At 39.3% G+C, this 24427-nt stretch overlaps 1 protein-coding gene across 6 annotated transcripts in view; it reads right to left on the reverse strand.

The window, feature by feature from the left end:
- Nucleotides 1-20058, reverse strand: part of SYNCRIP (synaptotagmin binding cytoplasmic RNA interacting protein) — a 25471-nt gene extending 5413 nt beyond the window's left edge. For 2 of the 6 annotated variants that reach the window (XM_069487341.1, XM_069487340.1), the window contains exons 1-10: nucleotides 19830-19889; nucleotides 18330-18489; nucleotides 17482-17600; nucleotides 17242-17349; nucleotides 14726-14839; nucleotides 14450-14626; nucleotides 5357-5492; nucleotides 3800-4005; nucleotides 1550-1699; nucleotides 1094-1215 (exon numbers count right to left, since the gene is read on the reverse strand). In XM_069487341.1, the coding sequence (XP_069343442.1) occupies nucleotides 1094-1215; nucleotides 1550-1699; nucleotides 3800-4005; nucleotides 5357-5492; nucleotides 14450-14626; nucleotides 14726-14839; nucleotides 17242-17349; nucleotides 17482-17600; nucleotides 18330-18477 (1280 nt within the window). In that variant the 5' untranslated portion in view covers nucleotides 18478-18489; nucleotides 19830-19889. Of the gene's footprint in view, nucleotides 1-1093; nucleotides 1216-1549; nucleotides 1700-3799; nucleotides 4006-5356; nucleotides 5493-14449; nucleotides 14627-14725; nucleotides 14840-17241; nucleotides 17350-17481; nucleotides 17601-18329; nucleotides 18490-19829 lie in introns of those variants that run through there. The other 4 variants (XM_069487345.1, XM_069487343.1, XM_069487342.1 and 1 more) reach the window with 3 other exon arrangements.
- Between the last annotated feature and the right edge of the window lie 4369 nt (nucleotides 20059-24427).

Consider the following 24427-nt stretch of genomic DNA (forward strand, 5'->3'; position numbering starts at 1 on the left):
CTGTGGCTCAGTTTCCTCATCTCAAACTGGGAGATATGAGTATCTAACTCATAGGGATGAAACAAGCATTAAGTAGGAATACATGCTATAGTTTTAATTATTTTTTAAAAGAATCAGCCAATGTAGCAATTTAAAGTACAAGCATCACATGTAGCCATCCCTTTTAGATTTTTCTCCTTTTCAAATATTAATAGATATACTGACATCCTCCACCTTCTACTTAGTATCACCCTCCATCTATCAAATCACAAATGTAACTGCTCTAGTTACATATCTAATATAATCTCCTATACTTCCACTTTAATAAATTAACCATAATCAATTGTCTTCTGAAAGAGATATGAAAGAGTTATCATTTTACACTGCATACAATTATACCCAGGAGTTTGAGGTATAGAGCATTAAAACTCTTTGTAGTCTTTTTTCTTTTATACTACTATCAAACCAATTATGCACATTTCTTTAGTCCCAGAACAAGTATGGGTCACTCGGATAATCACAGTACAAGAGATACCACATAATTTAGTCTGATCCTATTTTAGAATTGAAGAAACTGAGGCTCAGAACTTGTCAACTTGTCCCACTGCACAAGAAAGTACAGAAACAACAACTTGATCACTGCCCTTACTCTAAAAATAAATAGGAATTTGTCTGGCCGGGCGCCGTGGCTCACACCTGTAATCCTAGCACTCTGGGAGGCCAAGGTGGGCAGATGGTTTGAGCTCAGGAGTTCGAGACCAGCCAGAGCAAGAGTGAGACCCAGTCTCTACTAAAAACAGAAAGAAATTATATGGACAAAAATTAGCCGGGCATGGTGGTGCATTCCTGTAGTCCCAGCTACTCAGGGAGGCTGAGGCAGAAGGATTGCTTCAGCCCAGGAGTTTGAGGTTGCTGTGAGCGAGACTGACGCCACGGCATTCTAGCCTGGGCAACAGAGCAAGACTCTATCCCTCCCCCCCCAAAAAGTTATGGTATGTTATGAATTGTTTTACAACTTTGAGCAATACCTGTTATTCTCTAATTAGTATACCAACATCAAAACGTACTCAAAGTTTTGTTTTGTTTTTTTTTTAACTATATAAATTTCACTTACATTTGATTCTTTGCTGCTTGCCTCTGAGCTTTTCTTTCTTTCCTTTTCTGATCTGGCGGCTTAGCGAAAACAATTTCAATATTTTCTCCCTCCAAGTCTTTGCCATTCATTTCTTCCATAGCCTTAAAAAATTAGATAATGATCAATATAAAAGCAGGCCTTTCAGAACAATTATAATTCATTTAAAGTTAAAAAATCATTTATCATTAATGTTAGAAGAATGATAAAAAGCCTCAGTCAGTGAGATAAAATAAGATTGTTAGATTTTAAAGACAGCTCTTCAACTTTTTTTTTACTTAGAAGATTGCCTAACTCACTAAACTAAGGCCAATAAAGGTTAGCCTGGGTGGATTCCATGACCTGAGTATTCCCCCAATTTTTTAAATGTTCTGATCCTAGGATGACTAAAAATTGTTAGTCTGATTTAGATGCCTATGATAATTCTGCCTTATTTACCTTGACAGCACCATCTCGCTCATCAAAATGAATGAATGCATAATCTTTTAGTTTCTTCACTCGTTCCAGTTTCCCAAACTGACTAAATGCCTTTTCTAAAATCTCTTCTGTTACAGTATTGGCAAGGTTGCGTACAAACAGCACTTTAACCTGAAATTAAAAAAAAAAAAAAAAAAAAAAAAGCTCCCTGTATTATTTCCAAAGAGTTCAATTTCCAAGATGCCACCATCCCACCCTGCAAAGTTAACTTCAATCACAATCCATTAGAAAAATATCAAAAATATGAAAAACAAAGTTTTCAACTCCTTTCAACCAAGGAGGATTGCTGGATCAGGTCAAAAGACCTGAACAGACACCTTACCAGAGAAGATAACCAGGTGGCAAACAAGCTCATGAAAAGATACTTAACCATCATCCGTCATTAAGGAATTGCAAGTTAAAATAATGAGGTAACACCACACCTATTAAAAATGGCCACAATCCAAAGCACTAACACCACCAAATGTGAGTAAGGACATGGAGTAACAGGAAATCTCTCTCACTGCTGATGGGAATGCAAAATGGTACAGCCCCTTTGGAAGACAGTTTGGCAGCTTCTTACAAAACTAAACACTCTTACCATACAATCCAACAATCCCACTCATTTATCCAAAGAAATGGAAAACTTACATCTACACAAAAACCTACAAAAGGATGTTTATAGCAGCTTTATTCATAATTGCCCCAAATCAGTAGCAACCAAGACGTCCTTCAATGGGTGAATGGATAAACTGTGGTATAACACAGAATGGAATATTATTCATCACTATAAAGAAGTGAGCTATAAAGCCACAAAAAGAAATGGAGGAACCCGTAACCCCAACTATATATGATACTCTGAAAAGGCAAAACTATGGAGACAGTAAAAAGATCAGTGGTTGCTAGGGCTTGGATGTGAAGGTATGAACAAGCAAAGCAGAGGATTTTTTAAGGCAGTGAAACTATTCCGTATGATATTATAATGGATACATGTCATTACACATTTATCAAAAACCATAAAATGTACACTAAGAGTGAGCCCTCATGTAAACTATGGACTTCAGGTAGGTGATCAATGCAGGTTCATCAATTTTAACAAACATACTACTTCGGTGCAGAATACTGATAGTGGAGGAGGCAGTGCATATGTGGGAGCAGGAGGTTTATGGAAATTCTCTGTACTTTCTGGTCCATTTTGCTGTAAACCTAAAATTGTTCTAATAAAGTTTACTTAAAAAGAAATATAGACTGTACACTTAGTAATTTTTATTAAATTAGTAATTATTTACCAATCAAGAAGGGACAGTTATTTCCTAACAAAGTGAATACCATGCCCTCAGAAAGAGCTAACACTTAACACAGGTCATCAAAACTAATCAGGACCTGCTTTTGAAAACTTAGATAAAGGAGGAGGGAGTATTCAAAGTATTAAGACAAACTGTTCTCTCAATCCTGAAAACTTTTCAAAGTACAATTACAAAACTTAACCTTTTGACTAAGAAACATTATCACTTCCTCCTAAAATACCTGAATGCCATCTGAATGTGTTACTCTAAAGTACTAACCCAGTGAGAACTTTACAAGCCAGAGGAAAAAATAAACTTTATCCTTCAATTATATTCATAGTTCTCCTGACAGTTCACACCTCACTCTTTTTAACTGAACTAGTGTTATTTAACACCTATAACATACATTTCCCTAATAAAGGGGGATTATTAAAAGACAAAGGGTAGAAAAAAATAATTGCAATCTGCACTAGTAGGTAGAAAGTGTTGACTCGAGATGTTTACTCTCATAGAATGTTTCAACTGACTGCTGAAGCAGGATACCTAATAATAGCTAAACATAAGTACAGCAGCTCTGCTGGGGCCAGTACGATGATTCACTATTTTTAGAAGTAGGACTTTTAACACAAAAACCATGTAAGCTAATGGCGCCACTCTCAAAAACTCAAAGAAATTGCTCTTAGAAACCACACAAAAAATGGAAGTGAATCATCTCTACAGCACGTACACTAGCTACTTCATTATGAGATTATGATGGCTATACAATTACAGTTAAGTGTTTATGAATAAATTTCTACATTTACTTGCCTCTAATCCCTTAGTAAAGAGTATTTCTCACATTCAAAAATCTAGTTTAAAAAAAAGTACACAATTCATTTTGTAAGTTCTCTGCCTCCCTGACCCAATCATCCCCTCAAAAAAGATTTTTAACTTGAGTTATCATTACCTTTGCCATAACCTCAGGATCAGGATCTTCTATAGGATCAGCCCATTCAACAGTTCCAACATTTCCCCAGACCTTGACTTTACCACTCATTAACCTACGCCTTGCCTGGGCAGCTGTTTTGTGATCTTCATATTCAAGAAAACAAAAGCCTCTGTTTTTTTTCTTGTCGTCCGGTTGGTGGTACAAAATGACATCTGTAAGACCCTCTGAAAGTAAGCAACCATTTCAGGGAAATTAGATAAAACAGTCAGCAAGAACAAGTAGATAAAAGGACTTACTTTCCTAAGATATTAAATATCCAAGTGAAAAATAATCTTTCTTCATTAGCCATCTTTACAAAGACTATCAAAAAAACAGGTCCAGATAATTTTCTCAATCCACCCTTACAAGTTTTTCCAACACAGAAACCCCCATGAAATGAAACTGTATTTTTTGTTAGATCTAAAGACTTTTTGCTTCCACTAACCAAATCAGAGAGAAGCAGATAAAAATCTTTACATAATTGTAGGAAAATGGCAGTATAGGTCAAATATGGCTAGGTAGTTTTCTTATGTAAGCAAACACTAATATTTTTTTTAATGGCACATTTCTGGCCTCAGATACCAATGGCTTATATCAAATGAAATATAAAATATTAGTATTGCACAGGAATTTCAAACGTTCCTGACAACTGTTAGCAGGCTGATAATTTGCTAAACACTGTAAGACGACAAAAATATTTTCTAAATAAAGCAGCTTGTAATTTGGAAACTGTTATAAGATTGTTTTACAGTTCAAAGTTATACCATATTGATAATGTATAATTTCTGCATATGGCAAGAATAATTATTATTCCCATAATTTGGAAAAATCAAATTATTCATACAATTCAACTAAGAATATCGACTAACATCTAAAGAAAGACTACAAAGAAATATCTTGCAAAACTAGGGAAGCGCGGCCGGGCGCGGTGGCTCACGCCTGTAATCCTAGCACTCTGGGAGGCCCAGGTGGGCAGATCGTTTGAGCTGAGGAGTTCGAGACCAGCCTGAGCAAGAGCGAGACCCCATCTCTACTAAAAATAGAAAGAAATTATATGGACAGCTAAAAATATATATAGAAAAAATTAGCCGGGCATGGTGGTGCATGCCTGTAGTCCCAGCTACTCGGGAGGCTGAGACAGGAGGATCGCTTGAGCTCAGGAGTTTGAGGTTGCTGTGAGCTAGGCTGATGCCACGGCACTCACTCTAGCCTGGGCAACAGAGTGAGACTCTGTCTCAAAAAAAAAAAAAAAAAAAAAAAACCTAGGGAAGCAGAACAATGATTCTGCAGGCTGAATTCAAATCTCAGCTGCACTCCTTACTAACCTGCATATAATTTTTCAGCAAGTTATTTCCCAAAACCCTCTGTGCCTACTTTTCTGATCTGAAAAATGGGGTTACATACCTCATCAAGTTGTAGAAAGGACTCAATGAGTTAATAAATGTAGTATCTACAACAATGCTTGGCACACAGAACTATGCTATTATCCTCACTAGTATAAACTACATACACCTTCTTCCAAAAAATCCAACTTACCTGTTACTTTGCTAAATTCTTCGAGAATCTGTTCCTTGGTTTTACTCTTAGGAATAGAGCCCACAAAAAGCCTATTGTTGGCAACCGAGATGCAGACACCAATGTGTTTTCCAGAACGTATTTCATGATTATTATACTGAAAGGGGGAAAAGTGCATGTTTTTAAATCACTTGTAACATCCGATTAGAAGTGTTTATTATAGAAGATACCCAAATCTCATCTACAAAAGCAAGATTTTAACAAAATTCCAACACTGTGTTATCAAATATTTTCATCCTTTAAAAATAACTTACCACAATTCCCATATAAAAGGGAAATTATAATCTTAGAGACAGAAGACTTTACTGACAAAACACACTAAAAATTTCATGAATTAATTTAAGGTAAAAATGTTTGTTAAATCCTTGAAATCTAGGAAACTTGATAAATTAGGAATCAGGTCTGTAGTAGTTTAAATTCAAACACTGCTGACTCCATAATACCTTAACTTCTACATAAGTTCATTTTGCCAACAACCAGTTATTCTCATGCAAGGGAAGTTGATTCCAAAAACAGCAAACTTTCTGCCTTTCTGTTAACCAACACCTAAATCTATTTTTACATCTCCCCTTCCTCTTATAAAAAGTTGCAATAAGGAATTTTTGGCTTCAAATATTTAAGCCTAAGGAGCTCCTTTTTATTTTCAATCCAACCCTACTTTTTGTCCCATTTCATTTTCATCAAGCATGTAATAAAATTATGAAGGAGAAAGACAAGTTGATTAAGGTAAAAGTATAGAAACAAATTATAAAACTACAATAAAAAGTAAACTTAATTTTCAAGTAATTATATCCCATAGAATAAGATATTGTAAAGCAGAGGCAAAATGCATTACGTGAAAAGTGACAAATCTACCAATCACTACTATTATTTACAAACCAAGGTTCAAAAGTATCCAAGTTATCTGGAAAAGTGGACTACATGGAATACGTAGTTAAAACCACCTCGAAGTTTATGTTTGTAATAATGGTGGCAGCAGTGGCACTAGTTACTGATTAATCCCAACACCTGACCTCAAAATCTATTTTATACCTAGACACACATGGAGCCATACAAACTGAAGAACCAACAGAATTTCCATACAGCTTACAGAACAGCCTCATGGCAACATAAAAGTCATTCTTCTATTATTCCCATTCTTGCATAGTAGGTACATCAGGTATAACAAAGGGAAACATAATTCAGAAAGTAGATTCCGGCCAGGCGCAGTGGCTCACTCCTGTAATCCTAGCACTCTGGGAGGCTGAGGGGGGAGGATCGCTTGAGCTCAGGAGTTTTAGACCAGCCTGAGCAACAATGAGACCCCATCATCTACTAAAAATAGAAAAAAATTAGCCAGGCACAGTGGCATGCACCTGTAGTCCCAGCTACTTGGGAGACTAAGACAGGAGGATTGCTTGAGCCCAGGAGTTTGAGGTTGTTGTGAGCTAGGCTGATGCCATGGCACTCTAGCCTGGGCAACAGAGCCAGATGCTTGTCTCAAAAAAAAAAAAAAAAAAAAAAAAAAAAGTAAACTCCTCCGTGTTCCTTTCTCCATCTTCTCTGATTATCTTCAGAGAATCAAAATCAAAATGTGAATATATAGTTCAAACACTGTGCCTCCAAGTTCAGAACAACTTTGTGCTTTCTACCTCACTATTGAAAAAAATCTGTTATAGCAACAGAAATGAAGAAAAGAAAAGAAAAAATCTCTCAATGGCTCCCCATCACCAGAGATAAGACCATCCTAAAACTCACGCTACCTCCCCTTTTTCTCTACAGTTATCTTAGCCATTTATATCAGTTTTGAAACATGTAGTTTTTAACACTTCTAAACCTCAACTTCCCTAAAACTTCTACCATCCAAACTCCACTGCATACCTGTAGATTGAGTTCAACCATCAAATACCCTACAATCCCTAAATCCCCTAAAGGTCAACAAAACACCCTTCCATGTTAACATCTATGAATAGTTCTCAATTGGAGTGATTCTGCCACCAGGAAACATCTGACAGTGTCTGGAGACATCTAATACTTCTGGTTGTCACAAACTGGGAAGGAGAATAGTCTTGCTGCTGTTATCTAGTGGGTAGGCAGAGGCAAGAGATGCTGGTAACCATCCTACAATTCACACAAGGTAGCCCGCCATGACAAAAATTATCCAGTCTAAAATATCAGTAGTGCTAAGGTGGAGAAATCCTGCCTTATACTTTGTTGTCTCATATAGCATTTATACTCTTTTTATGTGTTTTTCTCCTCCATTAGATCAAGCATCTTTTAAAAGCAGAAACATTTGTGTTACCTGAAAACAGTAGAGCTATGGTTGAATCCATCATTGCACGGGATTATGGACAGACAAGTAGACTACAATGCCTTATTTTACAAATAAAGTTAACCTAAGAACACAATAAATTATTTTAAAACATAAACATTCCCTAGATTCTTATCATCTAGCATCAAGTAGCCATCCTTAGTGACAAATCTATGGCTTGCAAGTTGGTCATCTAGTCTATAACTAGGAGCTGACAAAAACAATTAACATCAGAAAAAGAAGGGAAGAAAATACAATGTGTTCAAGGGGAAAAGTTAAGTCATTTTTTGAGGGTGACGATTTGGTATGTTTTTATTTTCTTTTTTGGTATTTTTTTTTTAAACATTTTATTTTTTTTTTATTCTTATTTCAGCATATTGTGGGGGCTTTTTTGGTACTTTTGTTTCCCAAATCTAAGAACAGCGCTATTCACTGTAAGAAAATATATTATTTTTTAAAAACTTCTACCAAAACTAGAATTCTCATACACCAAGAAAATACAATTGAGAGCAACCAAAATCCTTACAAGAAATCTAGAAGGGAAATATAAAAGAGAATGGAAAAATTCTATCAAGGCAGCAATAATCAGAGAAATATAAGAAAGATAGCTAATCTGTAATGTAGCCAACACTTCCATCAACATTAACAATGCTGTTTCAAATTAATAATGACTATTTCCATTATTATACACAGAAAAACCATTTTCTTTCCAACCCATCATCACTGAGCCTGCTAATCAAGTTAACCAGATAGGGTAGGTAGAAACTGTGAAGAATGACTACAGTCTCTGACCAATATAAATAACATAAAGATTTAGCAGGATTTATAAAATAAAATGTAACTCTTCCCCACTCACATTTTAAAAATAAGAAAACCTTGAACAATTATAGGTAACACAGAGAATAAACTGGCTCACCAAGGAAAATAAGTCATTAAAGGAGCAAAGTAAGGAGACCCTTTGGGCATACTGTCCAAATAAAATGAAAGTACCTAGAAATAAGCATTTTCTGAAGCAATGTTCCATCTATGGATTAAGCATGCATTTTTATATGTATATTTGAATTGCTTAACCTTTCTTGCTCTAATATCATTCTATCACCTTAAATTCAAAAAGAAACACTTCTCATCCTAGCAGGTGGTAAAAGTAAGTTAAATGGTAAAAGGGCAATACAAAAACAAATCTAAACCTTAACAGAGGTTCTGATTTAATACCCTAACTCAAGATACTATATAGTACCAAAAATGAACAAAAAAGTATGTGTTTCCTACTTTAGAAAGGTGGGCCCTGGACCTTAGAAGCTGGTTTTTAAAATCTAGCTAGCTTTCAGGCTCAGTATATCACAGTGAAGTAGACCAAATAAAAAATAATGAATTTTGATTATTAATCTATGCAGTTTCAGTATTTAATAATACCAAAACAGGAGTGGTACAGTGTGGAACATTCCTGTGACTTAGGCTCAGAATTTTAAGTCACTTTTTCCTTCCCTCATAGTCACCAAATTCCCACAAATTTAGCAATCTCAAATTTGGAATCTGATCTAGAAGTGTTGCTCAGTCCTAACTCTTTTCAGTAAAGCCACTACCTCCCAAGCCTGTCCACTTTCATTCTAAATATTAAAGTCTTCTTTACATTGAGCCAAAATCCACTTTCCCAAAAATTCTACTCCAAAAGATAACACTTCGCATACCTGCGCACACTTCTTTATGCTTGGTTAATCATTCCTTCCCTTGTAATAGCAAACTAAAGTGCCTCCAAGAGGTATTTACACTAAAGAGTGACATCTATAACACAATATTGTAAATGCAGACTGACACTACGGAGCCTAGAATAAACTGGACACTGTTACTAATTTTCCACTTCTAGACGCCATACCTCTATTACATGTTTTCCATGTTACCTTAGCTTACTTGTTAAATTAGTTTTATACAGAGCTTGACTTTTGTCAGTTCAACCCTGCTAGATGTGAACTGTATTTTTCCCAGGCTATCAAAATTTTTCCCAATCCTGATTTCGTCATCCAAGGCATCAATTAATCACTGCATGCACATTCAAGTCACCAAACATTTCATGAACAGTCCAACTATGCCCTCATTTAAGTCACTGGAAAAAGCTAGAACAGAACCTACAATACACCACTAGTGGCCTATCATTTCTCTCTTCAAAATCTTTGACCTACTGATGCCCCCCTCCTCCTGGCCTTTGTCCTATTCATCCAAACATCCTTCATCATTCAACCATTTACATCATGCCACCCACAACAAGGCTCAAAACTTTAATTGCACTATGCAGCTTATTTAACCCAGCAGTTCTGAACTACACCTTCTGGTATTGACCTTATACAAGTTGTATCTCCTACTTATTTCAACACTGCTTCAACCAGATTCACCTGTTTCCTTCACCGTTCTGCTCAAACTCCATTACAAGATGTTCGACAACCCTAACCTAAAGCAATCTCCCTTCATCTTTGCACAATTTGCATCCATTTTAATTGTAATTAGCCCCTTTTACATCCCACAAACTCTCTAAAATCAAGAACATATATATCTGTGATAAAAGTTTTTATGTTTAACACACCAAATATTTGCTAAATTGCTACTAAAATATTTCATGGACGTACTTTGTCAGCTGCATTCATCAAAATGGTTGTACACACATTATGGTGGTGTACACAACCAATCTGGTGAATAAAACCATCAGAACTATTAAAATCTTAACTTTTAATCTGTAAATAGAGATCTCATCTATTCCAGTGTTTGTAACATAGGCACTATTAGCATTTTCAGCAGGATATTTCCATTATAGCACCACTGGCCCTGGACTCCAATTCTAGCAGCACAACACACAAATACATACTTGCCTACCCTTCTTCCTGTCTTTATGACAACCCGAAACACACGTACTTCCCAACATCCTCTGTGGGGTGAGAGGGGAAAGCATCACCCAATAATCTACCCTAATCCCTACAACTCAAGGTAGCACAGAATTGCAGATGGAGGCTAAAAAACCTTTAAACAGGAAAACAGTCCATGAACTATAAAGGCGTAAATTCTCGTGTCATAAATGATGTTAAATGGCACTGGTGAGCCAGTCAGGTTACTTATCCAGCACCTACTATACAGCGGGGGCACTGTTTTAAACGTTAGGGATACAGGTGAAAACATGCTTATATTTTGATAGGGAAAAACTTTTTACAAAGTCAAAAAATAATTTCAAGTTCATCTAAGCAAAATCTTATTTTATCATGTTCAGGATACTGTGATGGGGCAACAGGTTGGTAATATCTCCTCAAAGCCAGGAAAAGGCCTTCTAAGACCTGACTGGTAAGTACTTATTGGGCTGCTTCCAAAGCGTACAAAAGCAGAACAGAAGGTGGCCTTGTGATAGCAATGGCCATGCCTTATTTGGAGGACAAAAAAAGAAGGCAAAGTATAGCTGGAAAGGTAATGAAGAAAAAAGTGGGGTAAAGAGGTAAGCAGGAACTTGACTGGATAGGGTTGTGTTTGGAAGTCATTTTTCAGCATAGGAAGGTTGTGGTCTAATCTATCCTGTCAAATGTAAAAAGCAATAGAAGGCAGTGAAACTCTTCAAGTTCCTTCACACTAGTCTAAATGGTACAAAAATGGTAACTTAGACTAGCATGGTCACAGTGAAGACAGTAAAACATTAGATGCCAAAAATATTTTGTCAAGAGACATGACTTACTTCCTGAACTCCTTTTAACACTACCTAAACCACTACATAATTTAAAAAAATCAGGCTACTTTGTGGCATAACTCGTACTTCTGGCTTAAATTGTTATGTCTAGTCGACAATACGCACTCCAGCTAAAGAAACCTGGCATCAAACCAAGGCTGTGGTGTTTAGCTGTATGGCCTCAAGCAAGTCACCCAGCCTATTTACTCTTCTTATAGAATGAAGATAATTCCACTTACCTGGAAGAAAGAGTTGAGGTGGAATTTAGAGATGATAATAATGTAGCATCTAGCAAAGCTACTGTCCCTCAACAAGCACAAGTGGTAGCTACTAATCACCTTTACACAAGTTTAGATCTTGCTTCCCTAGCTAGATTATCATCATTTAGGGATGAAATTTTTTTATTCCCCCAAATACAATACAGATGTTGGCTAAAATCAGTCATTTAAGAAATTTGCAGTTCAGCTATTAACATCAATTAACCTATTTTTATAAGTAACCCACATGCAAACTTAAAATCTATAATAGTTTTTAATCTACTGCAGAAATTATTGCCGCATCACTATCAAAAAATAAAGCCACATCCTTTGACAACTCAGCTGGTAGATCAGAGGATTACAGACTAGAGAAAAAAATAAGACCAAATTTCGGCCTCAGATATTCCTCAAGATACTCAAAGAAAAGCAAATAGAGCAGATGCTTCAATCTTGTCTGATTTGTAAATAATGCAAAGGAAAGCACTGTCCCAACATTTAATTACATATAAATAGAATGACACCTGAATTACATAAAATTCACCTCAGAGTTTTAACTCGAGTAGAATTTTAAGATATGACACAAGTAGCAAGAGTTTCCAAAGTATGCTCCCTTAAGGAATTTATCTAGGAAGGGGTACTGATTTCCACAAATAAATACAAAAGTAGCAAAAAACATCCAAATCAATTTAAGTTTTGTATTTTTCCAGAATGCTTCAATTACTTCATTTCCGCTAAAATCTAGTCCTTTCTATTGTTGTATTAAGGCAAGTCTCCCAAATCCTAACCACAGTAAGGCATTTAAAAAAAGCAAATGACAACATGCTCAATTCATCCCAGTGGATACATACCACCTACCACTAGAAGTGTAATTTTAAAAGGTACCAAAATGCAGTGACTCCTGTTATCAGGTAGTAAAAAATAATCATGCCCCCAGATAAGCACTTAAATCACAACAGAGAAACCCAGAAAGAAATGTAAAAAGGTTTAAGGGTTAGTTCCTAGACCAATCAAAAGGCTGCTTGGGTATCTATGGAAGTTTCTGCATTGTAGTTAAAAACTATATAAATAAGACTATATTCTAAGCAGCCTATACAAATGCAATTTTGTTAAGCCAAGGCAATTGTCCAAACTGAAATATTTCATAGTGTCTACTTACTGGAACTCAAAATCATGTCACTACTGGATTAATTTCCATCTTCCTCTAATGATGTTTCTTTAAGGTTTCTGGAAATCCTCTAAAAGTAAGTTCGAGTGATCACCTACCAGAATCAGTATATTTTGCTGGCAAGAATTAAGTACCCTACAATGTCAGTTTAATGATTCTTCTTCAAAATGTTAAAAAATGGTCTGACATCACTAGTAAATTCTTTACAGTGGTCCCTCGGTAAATGTAGGGGATTGGTGCCAAGACCCCATACCAAAATCTGGGGATGTTCAAGTCACTTACATAAAATGCCATAGTATCTGCATAACCCACACACATCCTTATATACTGTTGTATTATTTTTCATTGGGTTTTTGGGACTATTTCTATTCTGCAATTAGTTGAATCTGTGGATGGAACCTTTGAATATGGAGGGCCCACTGTATTAGCTTTTTGTAGTAAGACAACTCATTGTTTTTTTCATTCTGCATTTTCACTTACTGTTACTTTATTGCTGCCTGGCAAAAATGTTCTATTCTTGTACAGGAAGATTAAACTGGATGATTTCTAAAGTACCTCTTTCTTTCTGGAGCTCTAAAAAGTCCTTTACTTGAACTGCTGAAACTAAAATTTTGACAGCTCAAAGGTTACCAGTGAATGGCTCCCTATAGAACTATATCCCCTGTAAAATAGGAAGCATTTTCTTAAGAAGAGAAAACTCAGTGAAAATTTAAAAAAGAAATATCTAAACTCCTGCATTCTCTTTTTAAAGACATCTACATTCTTTCAAGTAACACACTTTTCTAATGTTAAACCTCCACCATATTCAATTATGCATACCAGTGAAAGTATTCAAACAACAGAGCAGGAAAACATGCTAGTTTTATTTTTCTCTTTAAAGTTTGCCTTCAATTGATGTATTTTATGGTGAGGGAAGAGGGAAAAAAAACCCAGGAAGGAAAACAGTTGGAAGATTTTAAGTTTGCTTAGAATTACCAACAAAATACATAAGGCAGATAAAGCAAATTTAACAAGTATCTGCCACAGTGAGCCATCTTGTACAAAAGTTCCTCCCTCCTGGTGTATTTCTTGAGACATTCCATAAGTTTAAATTAACCCCAGCTCTTCAACTATAAAATGCAGAAGCCACTTCAGTCACAGAATTTAATGTGCTGGAAGCCATAATTCGAAACATCAAAAAAAATTTTTAAGCGTTGGTCATCAGGCAGTGTGTGCTGTCAAAAAAAAAAAAAAACTAGGTCCTCATCTAATATCTACTATTTTAAAATCAACTACTGCCACTCACCACAAAATCCTGTTTCATCAATTAGAAATTATCAAAATGTCTTTGTGAATTACTTTAGAAAAAGGGATGGCCCAGGTGTGGCGAGGAACTATGGGAGTACTATCAGTTACTTACTTAAACATTTTCACATTCCTATAAATTTAAACAAAAAATCACTAAGCCAGATGTTTATCTACCATACTACCTTAAGATCCTGAATCCTATCAATTATACACAGAATACTGTTATATAGCTTACACAGAGAATGTGAAAAATATTGCCTAATCAGCACTTCAAAAAACATGTGGTAAACTCCTAGACACAAAAACAACTTGGCCTTAAAGATAGTGCATGTGAACACTGAAGAGGGGAAAAAAAACTTACCAGTTTAACAGCCTCCTGAGCTGCTTCTTTTGTACAAAAAGTGACAAACGCATAACCTCTATTGAGACCAGTGAGTGGATCCATCATTAGACGTAGATCCCATATAGGTCCAGCTTTCTCAAACAATGGAACAAGTTCATCCTCAAATAGATCTCTTGGGATCTTCCCCACAAATATCTGTAAATTAAATATTAAGTGAAAACCATGGAGAATTTCTTTAGGAAACCAGATACCTGTGCTTTTACTACAAAAGGTACAAGTTTTTAGTTTCTTTACCTCAGTGCCAACAGAAGGCTGCTGACCTGAATAAACGGAATCTGGAGGTGGTCCCCCATACTTCCTCTGTCCAGTGGTCACATCAAGTGTGTAGCCTGTTCTTTCCAAGAGTGCCTTAAAAAAATTCAAATATCATTAATACATTTAATTCACAAGACCACACACCTATGCATTTAACATTTAAAATTAATCTTGTTCAAATCTTTCCAATCATGTTGGCAATATTCCCCCATAAACAGGTTTCCATTGTCTATTTTAGAATTTTCCCTTCAATGTATGCTTTTTTAAACCCCTAACCCACTGCCAAAACTTCAAGATCCTGTTCAAATTATTTTCTAATCTCCACAGGAAATATTAATCCATCAACAACTTTCAAGCCAGGGTGTATCTACTCTCCTAATATGGCCTAAAAAATTATTATACCTAATCTGGCATGATCTTAAAGCTTTACCCAACAAATTCCCTATACCCCTTCCCAGGAGCACACTGCCATTCTGGGCACTTTGTCAGCCTTTGAAGAAATTACGCTCCCCAAACCAAGTCTAAAAACTTGAGAGCTACAGGAAAAATAACCTCTTCTTACCTGACATTAAAGTGCCATGTTTCACAAAATAGCATCAGTCATTTAGAAAAAATAAAAGCCAAAATGACTTTAAAAACTTATGAAACTGCAACAGCGTGACATAACTTCTACATTTTATCACCCCAAAAGTGAACTGTTAAAATTTACAGAACTCATATTTACTCAGAGCATCAGGAATTTATCTTCATCCACTATAGTCAAAAGTACTAGAAAGAAGTAGTCCACCATTAATCTAAGGAAAATCATTCCCCTTCTCCACCATCTCAACCACAAAGCACAAAACCAGTTTTTTTAAACAACAAAACCAATCTATTAGCTAATAAATTCTGCAATAAAAACAGACTTAACGCTAGCCACATGATAAAAGTTATCAAAATGCTGTTAAATGATTTAGGGTCACCTCTGCCTCTGAAAATGAAAATGACTAGACAGATTTTTTTTTTTTACATTTTCTACTCAAAGAACATTAAATATTTATGAAAAATACAATTCATAAAAACTCCTTTATTCCTTAACTTTCTAACAAAAAGGTTCACAAAAGACAATTCTTTGTTACATTTATTACACCCAAATATGACTGCTTAATGGTGCAACATTAGGTAAGAAAACTGAAACTCAAATCGATGACTATCACATGAACTAAACCATTAAATGGCTCATCTTTCTTTTTTCTCATATGTAATCCCCATGCTATAAAGGAGTTGTATTTTTTTTATCTTTATCTTTACATGACCCAAATAATACCTTTCATCTATAAAAACAAAAAGGAAAAACTTATTTCCTGTCAAACATTCTATACAAATGTCCCTAAGCCTTCTTGCCACAATTTAAGCCTAACAATTTAAGCCATGCTCTTCCAAAGATACAACTGAAAGTCACACAAACTATTATAAAGTTTGTAACATTTCAAATTCTAAGTCCCAAATGTAGATTTACTTACAACTGACATAACTGCAGTGAAGGCAACTATACCCCATTTTCAAGGCAAAACTACATGAACAGTTCAAACTCAATTCACTTATAGCTAAACCTGCGAAAGCCTCAATTTCATGGCTGACATTAACAGCTAACTCCATATTCCAAACTCCTCCACATTCTATACGTCCCTCTTTCATATCATTAAAATACCCAATGCCTATACCCTACTTAATAACTGATTTTCTTAAACCATAACCTCTGGCTCAAGAGCACTACCACATTATAAAGTACACCAGGTTAAACACATATGATCACTTAGGCTTCTATAACTTAGGCTATGTAAAAAAAAGGGAAAAAAATATGATCGCCATATTTTCTATGAACTATTAAAACTCACTAATACAAATATCAAAACCTAGCTTAATTTGAGGCCATTTATTTTTTCGTAGGACCCTAAAACAAACCAAAAAAAGCCTTTCACTCCCAGCCTCAGTTTCCTCATTTACGTTTTCACACTCAACAATTTTATTGTTAAAAGATGCTTTTTAACCTTAATTACCCATACTAATCGAAGAGGAGGGCAGCAGTGTTAACATTCTAAATTCACTGGGGTTTGAGACTCCTAAGATACACAAACAGCTGCTAAATATACACTCCCCACCAGTATGAGGTGAAATAATTCCCTCCTAGTCTGGCTTGATTATCAATAATGTGGAGTTACAATTTTTCAAAAAGTATCTAGAAATATAAGTGTTTCTTTAAATCTTTTATTGGGAATATCAACAGCACAGAATTTAAACATCAGTAGCTGAGTAACATGATAAACTTAAAAAGTGAACTGTTTTAGAAACAAATAGTTAAAGGTGGGAAACTTTTCAAAAAATAACAATTAGGAATAATTAATAAATTACCTCAACATCTTAAAAACAAACACACCCCTTTCACATTCAAGGAATATTTACTGAAGTTAGAATCAAAAAGGCTTTAAAACTAAAGAGAATTTCTGAAGACATACCTTAATTTTTGCCTCATCTGGTCCTTTACTGGAGTCTGCTACTTTGGTCCCCTGTTTTTCTCTCTGCCTGTAAGTCTTCATGACTCCACATAAAAAGGCACTTTTGTTCTGCCAAAAAAAAAAAAAAAAAATTCCATTCATATTTAATAGTGATCATATCTGCATCTAATAAAACTTAACAGAGCATATCAAAACTACTCAAATTTAATTCTTTTCACACTGACATTAAATTAACATTACCTGAACATGAGAGAGATCACTGTCCTTAAACTGTTGAAGAACTGCCAATGCGCCGTCTTCATTGAATTCTTTTAAAGCTTCGATAGCTCTTTCATCTAAATCACTATGTGCAACTAGCCCTGCAAAAGAGAAAACAATTAGTTATCAACTTTTAATATTTTGGAAAATATTTTTTTAATGAAGACTATGACGGCAATCCAGGTACATGTGTGCCTGTACAATTCTACTCCCCTTATCTACTTACATGTTTGAAAAAACACACACTTTAGCCATTTTGAACTGCATTCTGAACTAAAGAAGCCCTCTCAACCACACTTACAATGAGCTAACTTCTTTTACATCTTGTTTTGTGTCCAAATCAGATAGTTCTGAACACTACGATATTTCTACAGTAAACATACAGGCTCACAAATCCTAAAAACCAACAAAATACCAAGCATGACAAATGAACCTCTACTCAATTTCAGTACCACTAGAAAAAGTAACAGCCACACCAAAAAGACAAGAAAACAAGTCTACAGTTACCAAGTTATTTAACAAGAATCCTACTATAAAAATACTCAAAAAAGTCACATGGCCTGCTCCCAACATTTAGCAGCTGTTGCTACTGTCATATACTTATCCATCAGGACTTCCAGCCAGCCAGCCTTTAGCTCTTAACCCTCCCTTTTTCCCTCCCTCTATACATCTCAACCTCTGGTTCACACCTAAATTAACCAACTATCACAACAAGGCAAAACTCCAGTTCCCACACTTATTGGAAACCACAAAAAGTTGCTATTTTAGCTCAAAGCCAGAAATCCAATAGAAAAATTTCATACTGTAATTTTGCAAGTGTTAGTTCTTACCTGCAACGTAAATTTCATCTAGTTTTTCAGCAACTTTCTGTGGTAAACCAGCATCAAGCAATGTCTGAAAATTTTCTGAATGGATAACTGCAGAAGTAGTATCCATGGGCTCTTCAGTACCATTTCCATTAACATGTTCTGTAGCCATGTTTCCAGAGATCTGTTCAAACGCAATAAGCAAAATTAAACTAGGATCTTCAAAAAGAATAGAGGACAATATGAGAGCCCCAATCTTTACTTTCTCTACCATTTACTGCACCAGCCAGCCTGCGCCTCTCTTTAAAGAAGCCTTAAAGTCACTATCGCCTGACAAGCCTAATTTGGAGCGCAGGGCACAGAAAGACCAATTCACTATATTCTTCCTTAGCACCACCCCTGACTCACCTAACACTCCCTAAGAAAACCATGTTACAAATAAAGCCCAATCAGCACGAGGACGAGCCAGCGTGCCACATGCAGCTGTGCCCATACAGAAAACGAGGTGTGTTTGGAGAAAGCAAAGCTGGGCTCGTCCCTCTCAAAGGTAAACCCCCAAAGTGCGCGCTTTTCCCGCCTGCCGCTTATAGATCAGTAACAACAGCCAGCGAAGAACAAAGCGCTCACACAAGCCACCTTCCCACCACCCAGTTTCTCCACCCTTCACCCCCGCACCCCAAAGCCCGCCCCCGACTCCGCACCCAGAGCAGCAGCCTCACCACTGCGGCCGCCAGGAGCCCATTAGAAACACGTGCTCTGCGCCTTCCAATGTCCTACAACTTCCTTCAACGGAAACCCACCGAGTCCCAGGCCAAGACCATCACTGGCTCCTAACATCAACCCGAAGCCGCGGTCGGAGCCCCCAGAAAGCTGCAGCAGCACAATCTCGCTCCTCAACACCGAGGCCGCGGCGGCGCCAGGCCACAGGCTTTCCCCGCCCCCCAGCGCCGCCGTCTCCGCCGTGACACATGGCTCTCCGTCTCGGGCGCTACCCGAACACCGGCGACCCCCGGCCGCCCGCCCGACCGAGACGTGACCCGTGGCGCGCGGTGCAAGCCTCCACCCCTCGCCCCTCGGTGCAGTGACTGCGGTGCCGGGGCTGGCAACCCGGCGGCGTGAAGGCGTTCCACGAACAGCCCAACACCCGCGGGACGCCGAGCACCGCCCAAACCCGCTGCACGGCTGCGGGACGGGACCTGCTCCTCTCCGCCCACTCCCGTGCCGCGGCGACGGCCACGACAGCACCAACTCAGCTGCCGCGAGCGGTCCGTGCGGGCCACGGGGCCGCGGAGGCGCCTCCTCCCGGAGCGCCGCAGACAAAGCCCGAACGGCGGCAGCACATGGAGAGAAGAAAGTGGCGGTGCGTCCCGCGGCCTACTTCCAGGCAGCCCCAGTAAACGTGCTCCTCTCCCCCTTGGAATCCATTTTCCAGAAAAGCCGGTTTCTCCTCGCGCCACCCTCCCCCAGCTCACTCCACAATGTCATGGAGCTCCCCTCCCAGACCCAGGTTCTGGCGGTCGTTACCTCCCCGTTGGGCCGAGGCGGAGGAATCCTGTCCGAGGAGATCGGGTTGCGGGAAACGCGTGCTCGCTGCTCCCTGTGTCCGGCGCGAGTGGAGCTGTTGTAAAATGGCGGCCGAAGCTCACGCCGCTGGCAGCAAACCCGATCCAGTTCCACTCGCCTCCGAGCGCGCTCCCGGTGCGCGCGCGCGCCCCCGCGTGACCCCCCCCTTCCCTCCCCTCCCTCGCGCGTCCGCTTCACTCACTCACTCAGTCCCTGCCCTCCTCCAGCTCCTCCTTCTCCCCCTACCACCACCACCACCACCAGCCACTGTCCGCCGCCTTCTCTCGGCCCTCCGTCTTCCCCTTCCTGCTCCTTTCCACCACCACTCCCACTCCCGTCCGCGGTCGCTCAAGCACGAGTGGCCGCCTTTCCCCTCCTGGCTCGCACGCTCCCTCCCTCGCTCGCTCTCTCGGCCCCGTCCCCTAGTCCCTGCCGAGTCGGTTGCTCTCTTTCTCTCTCCCGCGCTGACGTGACGACGCAGCCGACGCCTCGGGACGCGCGCCCGCGGGCTCCGCCCCCACGCCCCGCCGCCTTCCGCGCTCCTCACCCCGGGGGGCACGAGACCCCGCCCTTCCGCTCGGGCGGCGGCGGAGGGGCCGAGAGTGAATGAAAGGCCCGCCCCTTCCCCTCCCGACACTCCCCCTCCCGCTCCCCTCCTAGCGGGGCGGGCTGCCTCAGCGTGTCCCACTCGTTCTCCTTTGTCAGGAGACTGGCATCTCCCCACCCCGCCCCACCCCCGCCGAACTCCCGCCCGCCCGGTCCCGGGCTGGCGGGGCAGGAGGCGGTGGGCGCGGAGCGCGACCGCAGCTTCCCGGAGGGCACCCACCGGTCCGTGCGCGCCCGGCCCCCGCCCCCGGCTCCGCCGCCGCGTAGCCGTTCCAGGCGGAGTCCACGCCGCCGCCGCCCCGCGCTCTCCTCGGGAAGCTGCAGGCGCACGTGTCCCCTGGGGCGGGGCGAGGCAGACAATGGGGCCGCGGGGGAGGGGAGCGGCGCGGAACCCTGCGGATCGGGGGTCCGCCCGGCTGGTGGTACTCGAATGCCAGAGTCGCCCCGGGGAGACTCGGTTCCCCAGCTGGGCAGTGGGGCCTCCCGGGGCCCTGCAGCCGCGCGGCTCCGCTTTCAGGAGAACCTTGGGCGAAGGGAGGGGTGCCCCAGGCTTGGAAGAGGAAACCCCGGCTACTTCTGAAGGGGGGACGGTGCTGGCTCCAGTGGGGCGAGGAACGGCTCCCGCCGTGGGATGATACGAAGACCAGATTTGGAAGCGAAACCTCCCGGTGGTGAAGGGTTGTGCAATACTCCGTTTCGGTCCCTGGCCTTTCAAGCAGTTAAGGGCTTCCTCCTGGCACAATTGGAGCAACTTGAAACTGCACAACGCTGTGTAGTTAAGACAACTTTGAGGAAAATAGCTGTGTTTCTATTCAAAATTTTTGGCGACTAAATCTTACGTGAAGTGACATTTCCTTTATAACCGTTTACTAGGTACAAGAAAGACAAGACAAAGGCATTTGAATTTCAGACGCGATATGGATACTAATTTTATCTGGTGCAGCTGTAATGAAAAATTGTAACAGTGTCCTTTTGATTTAAAAGCTTATTTTAAAGAGTTTAGTGCTTCCCCAAATGAGCTCTTTGCTATGGTAACAAATCGGTGGTTCGAAGAAAAGTTAGATGAGCACTCTTCAAAGTGTATAGGCACATAAAATACCGAATTATTTTCATAGGTACTCGAATCAAATACTTCTTGGCCAAAGCACTAGCCACCCTGTTTAGTAAGAATCTGAGATTTCCACTGCCCGAAATTCCTACTATCAGACGTACCTGCTGTGGTATTTAGCTAATTCAGCAATAGGGATTTCTGTCGAAAATCCAAAGGTCGTGGTTAATGATACGAATAACCAATATGTTTAATAGAAAAATACAATAAAAGTAATACTATGGATTAAACAAAGAATGAAAATAATGGGTCTGAAATATACGACGCTTTTTTACTTAGACCTTCCTGGGTATCAGTTTTTGTTGTTGAGGCAAGAGTCTTGCTCTGTCGCCTGGTTAGAGTGCTGTGGTGTCAGCCTAGCTCACAGCAACCTCAAACTCCTGGGCTCAAGTAATCCTCCTGCCTCAGCCTCCCCAGTAGCCGGGACTACAGGCACCACCACGCAGGGCTAAGTTTTCTGTTTTTAGTAGGAACGGGGTCTCACTTTTGCTCTGGCTGGTCTCAGGCTTTTGCTCTACTCTGGCCTCGGCCTCCCAGAGTTCTGAGTTTACAGGCGTGCACCACCACGCATGGCCCCAGAGTTCTTTTTAGAAAGTGTCTCTACCTAGGCAATATCAAAGACTCCCAAATTAAAATCTCTAGCTCTTTTCTTGCCCCTAATTCCTTTTTCTAACCATGCCCTAGACCTATATGTGGGCTTTCTGACACTCCAAATCAGCATTTCAAGAAACTGCACATATGATCTTCCCCTTAATCTTCCATCTCCAGAGCTCCCATCTCTATGAATATCACCCACTGTGCATCCCGGGAAATGAGCAAATCATTCAGGATATTTCCTTCTCCCCACTGCCATATCAGCTAATCAAGCCCTGTCAATTCTGTCTCCCAAATATATCTTTACTTCTTGGTATGTTGCAACCGCCCAGGCAAAGCCACTACCTATATTCGTGATTCATCCACTCTTGCAGCTCTCGTAACCCATTCAAAGCTCAAATCAGTGTCTCCTTCCTCTTCCCTCTCTTCTTTTCTCTCTCTCTTTCTCCCTCTCTGTCTCTCTCCCTCTCTCTTTTAATTGCAAGTAAGATGCTAAGGCAGTGACTTGAACCTGTAATTCCAGCTACTTAGGAGGATTGCTTGAGGCCAGGAGTTTGAGACCAAGCCTGGGCAACATAGCCAGAACCACTGCCCCTATCTCTTAAGATTAATTAATTTTTTAAAAAGATCCTACGGTACATGTGCTTAAAACCCTACATTAGCTTCCCATTACACTTAGAACAATGGCCAGAATCCTTAACTAGATCAACAAAGCCCTCCAAGATCTGTCCTACCTGTCTCCTCGGTTTCATCTTAGCCACCTTCTTGGCTTCTGCAGGCCTTCCCTTGATTCTGGCAGTTTGCTCACACTGAGGACCTGGACAGAGAAGTGACTGATGTAAAGAGCAGGACTGAATAAAAACTCGTGAGTCATGCTCACCATTTGATGCCTTTTTGAATGAAAAAACAGTATAATTTTCCTCCTGACCTTCACAACTTCTTATTCTGGGCTTGATTACAAGAACTACTATTATTACTGAATCAAGGAAATTCCTATTAATAGTTTAAACAAAACAAAACAAAAAAAAAACCTAGTAAAGTGATTGATTAACTTGGTATGATAGATACACTGGGTTAGATTGAAATGTATATGAAAGCTCTGGCGTAAGAAAGTGCTCGATAAATATGTGTCTTTATTTCCGTGAATCCTCTTTAGTATCTAGCACAGGATTTGACGCTTAGTAAATATTTGCTGAATTAAACCAAAGGATAATAGACTGCGACCCAGACAACCTTCTAATCCCAGATCTAAGACCTGAATAGTGTGGGTTTGGACAAATCATTTCATGCCTCAGAGTCTCCATTTCCTTATCTGTAAAAGAGGTGCACTGGAAAATGATTTTTGAGATTTCTTCCAGGTCATACATTTCATAATGTATTTTAAAATTTCCCAAAGTCTTTCTCTAGTCTCTCAATGCTTAAAAATATTCAGATGTCCTATTTCTCACTTAAGATCTTCCCTATTTGAATCTCAACTTCCCTTTACAGCAAGATAGCCTGCTATCCCCTTATACGGACCCTTGCCCCAAACAAAAATAACAGCAATAATAATAGTAACAAAGATCAATAATATCTGACTTTAAATATCAACCCCAAGAAAAATAACAAAAAATAAATAAATTATCAAGCCCAGCATGTATGTGGAGAAATCAACACATATTCACTGTTCACAGGAGGATAACTTGATACAATTTTTTAGAAGATAATTCAGATATAGTATTTACTGCAGTGTTTTTGTTTTATATATGTATGTATAATGTGTATAATATATACAATAAATGTGTATAAAATAATGTGTAAAAAAGTTATTCATTTGTTTCATTTCTGTCTTTTCATCTAAGTAGCCTTTGAAATAGAAGATGCAGACCTGTTGAGTTGGCAATTAATGAAAAGGAGGCATATAGGCAGGCCTGTTTGGATTTTTTACTTGTCCAAAATTTTTCCACCTACTCAATGCCATACTATTAAAACAAATCATATTTTCTTCTTTTCTGCATTTTCTAAACTTTCTGCTATAAACAAATATTAATTTTATAATGGGAGGCCACTACAATTCATATGGAAAAATCTATAGCACATCATCATTCTTGCCATAGAACCATAAAAACCTAGAGTTGAAAGAGACTGTGGAAGTCATTCAATCCAATCTTTCTAGTAATCAAGAAAGTTTTTACGGCCAGGTGCAGTGGCTCAGGCCTGTAATCCTAGCACTCTGGGAGGCTAAGATTGGTGGAATTGCTTGAGCTCAGAA

The sequence above is a fragment of the Eulemur rufifrons genome, chromosome 15 (assembly GCF_041146395.1).
Source record: "Eulemur rufifrons isolate Redbay chromosome 15, OSU_ERuf_1, whole genome shotgun sequence".
Lineage (NCBI taxonomy): Eukaryota > Metazoa > Chordata > Mammalia > Primates > Lemuridae > Eulemur > Eulemur rufifrons.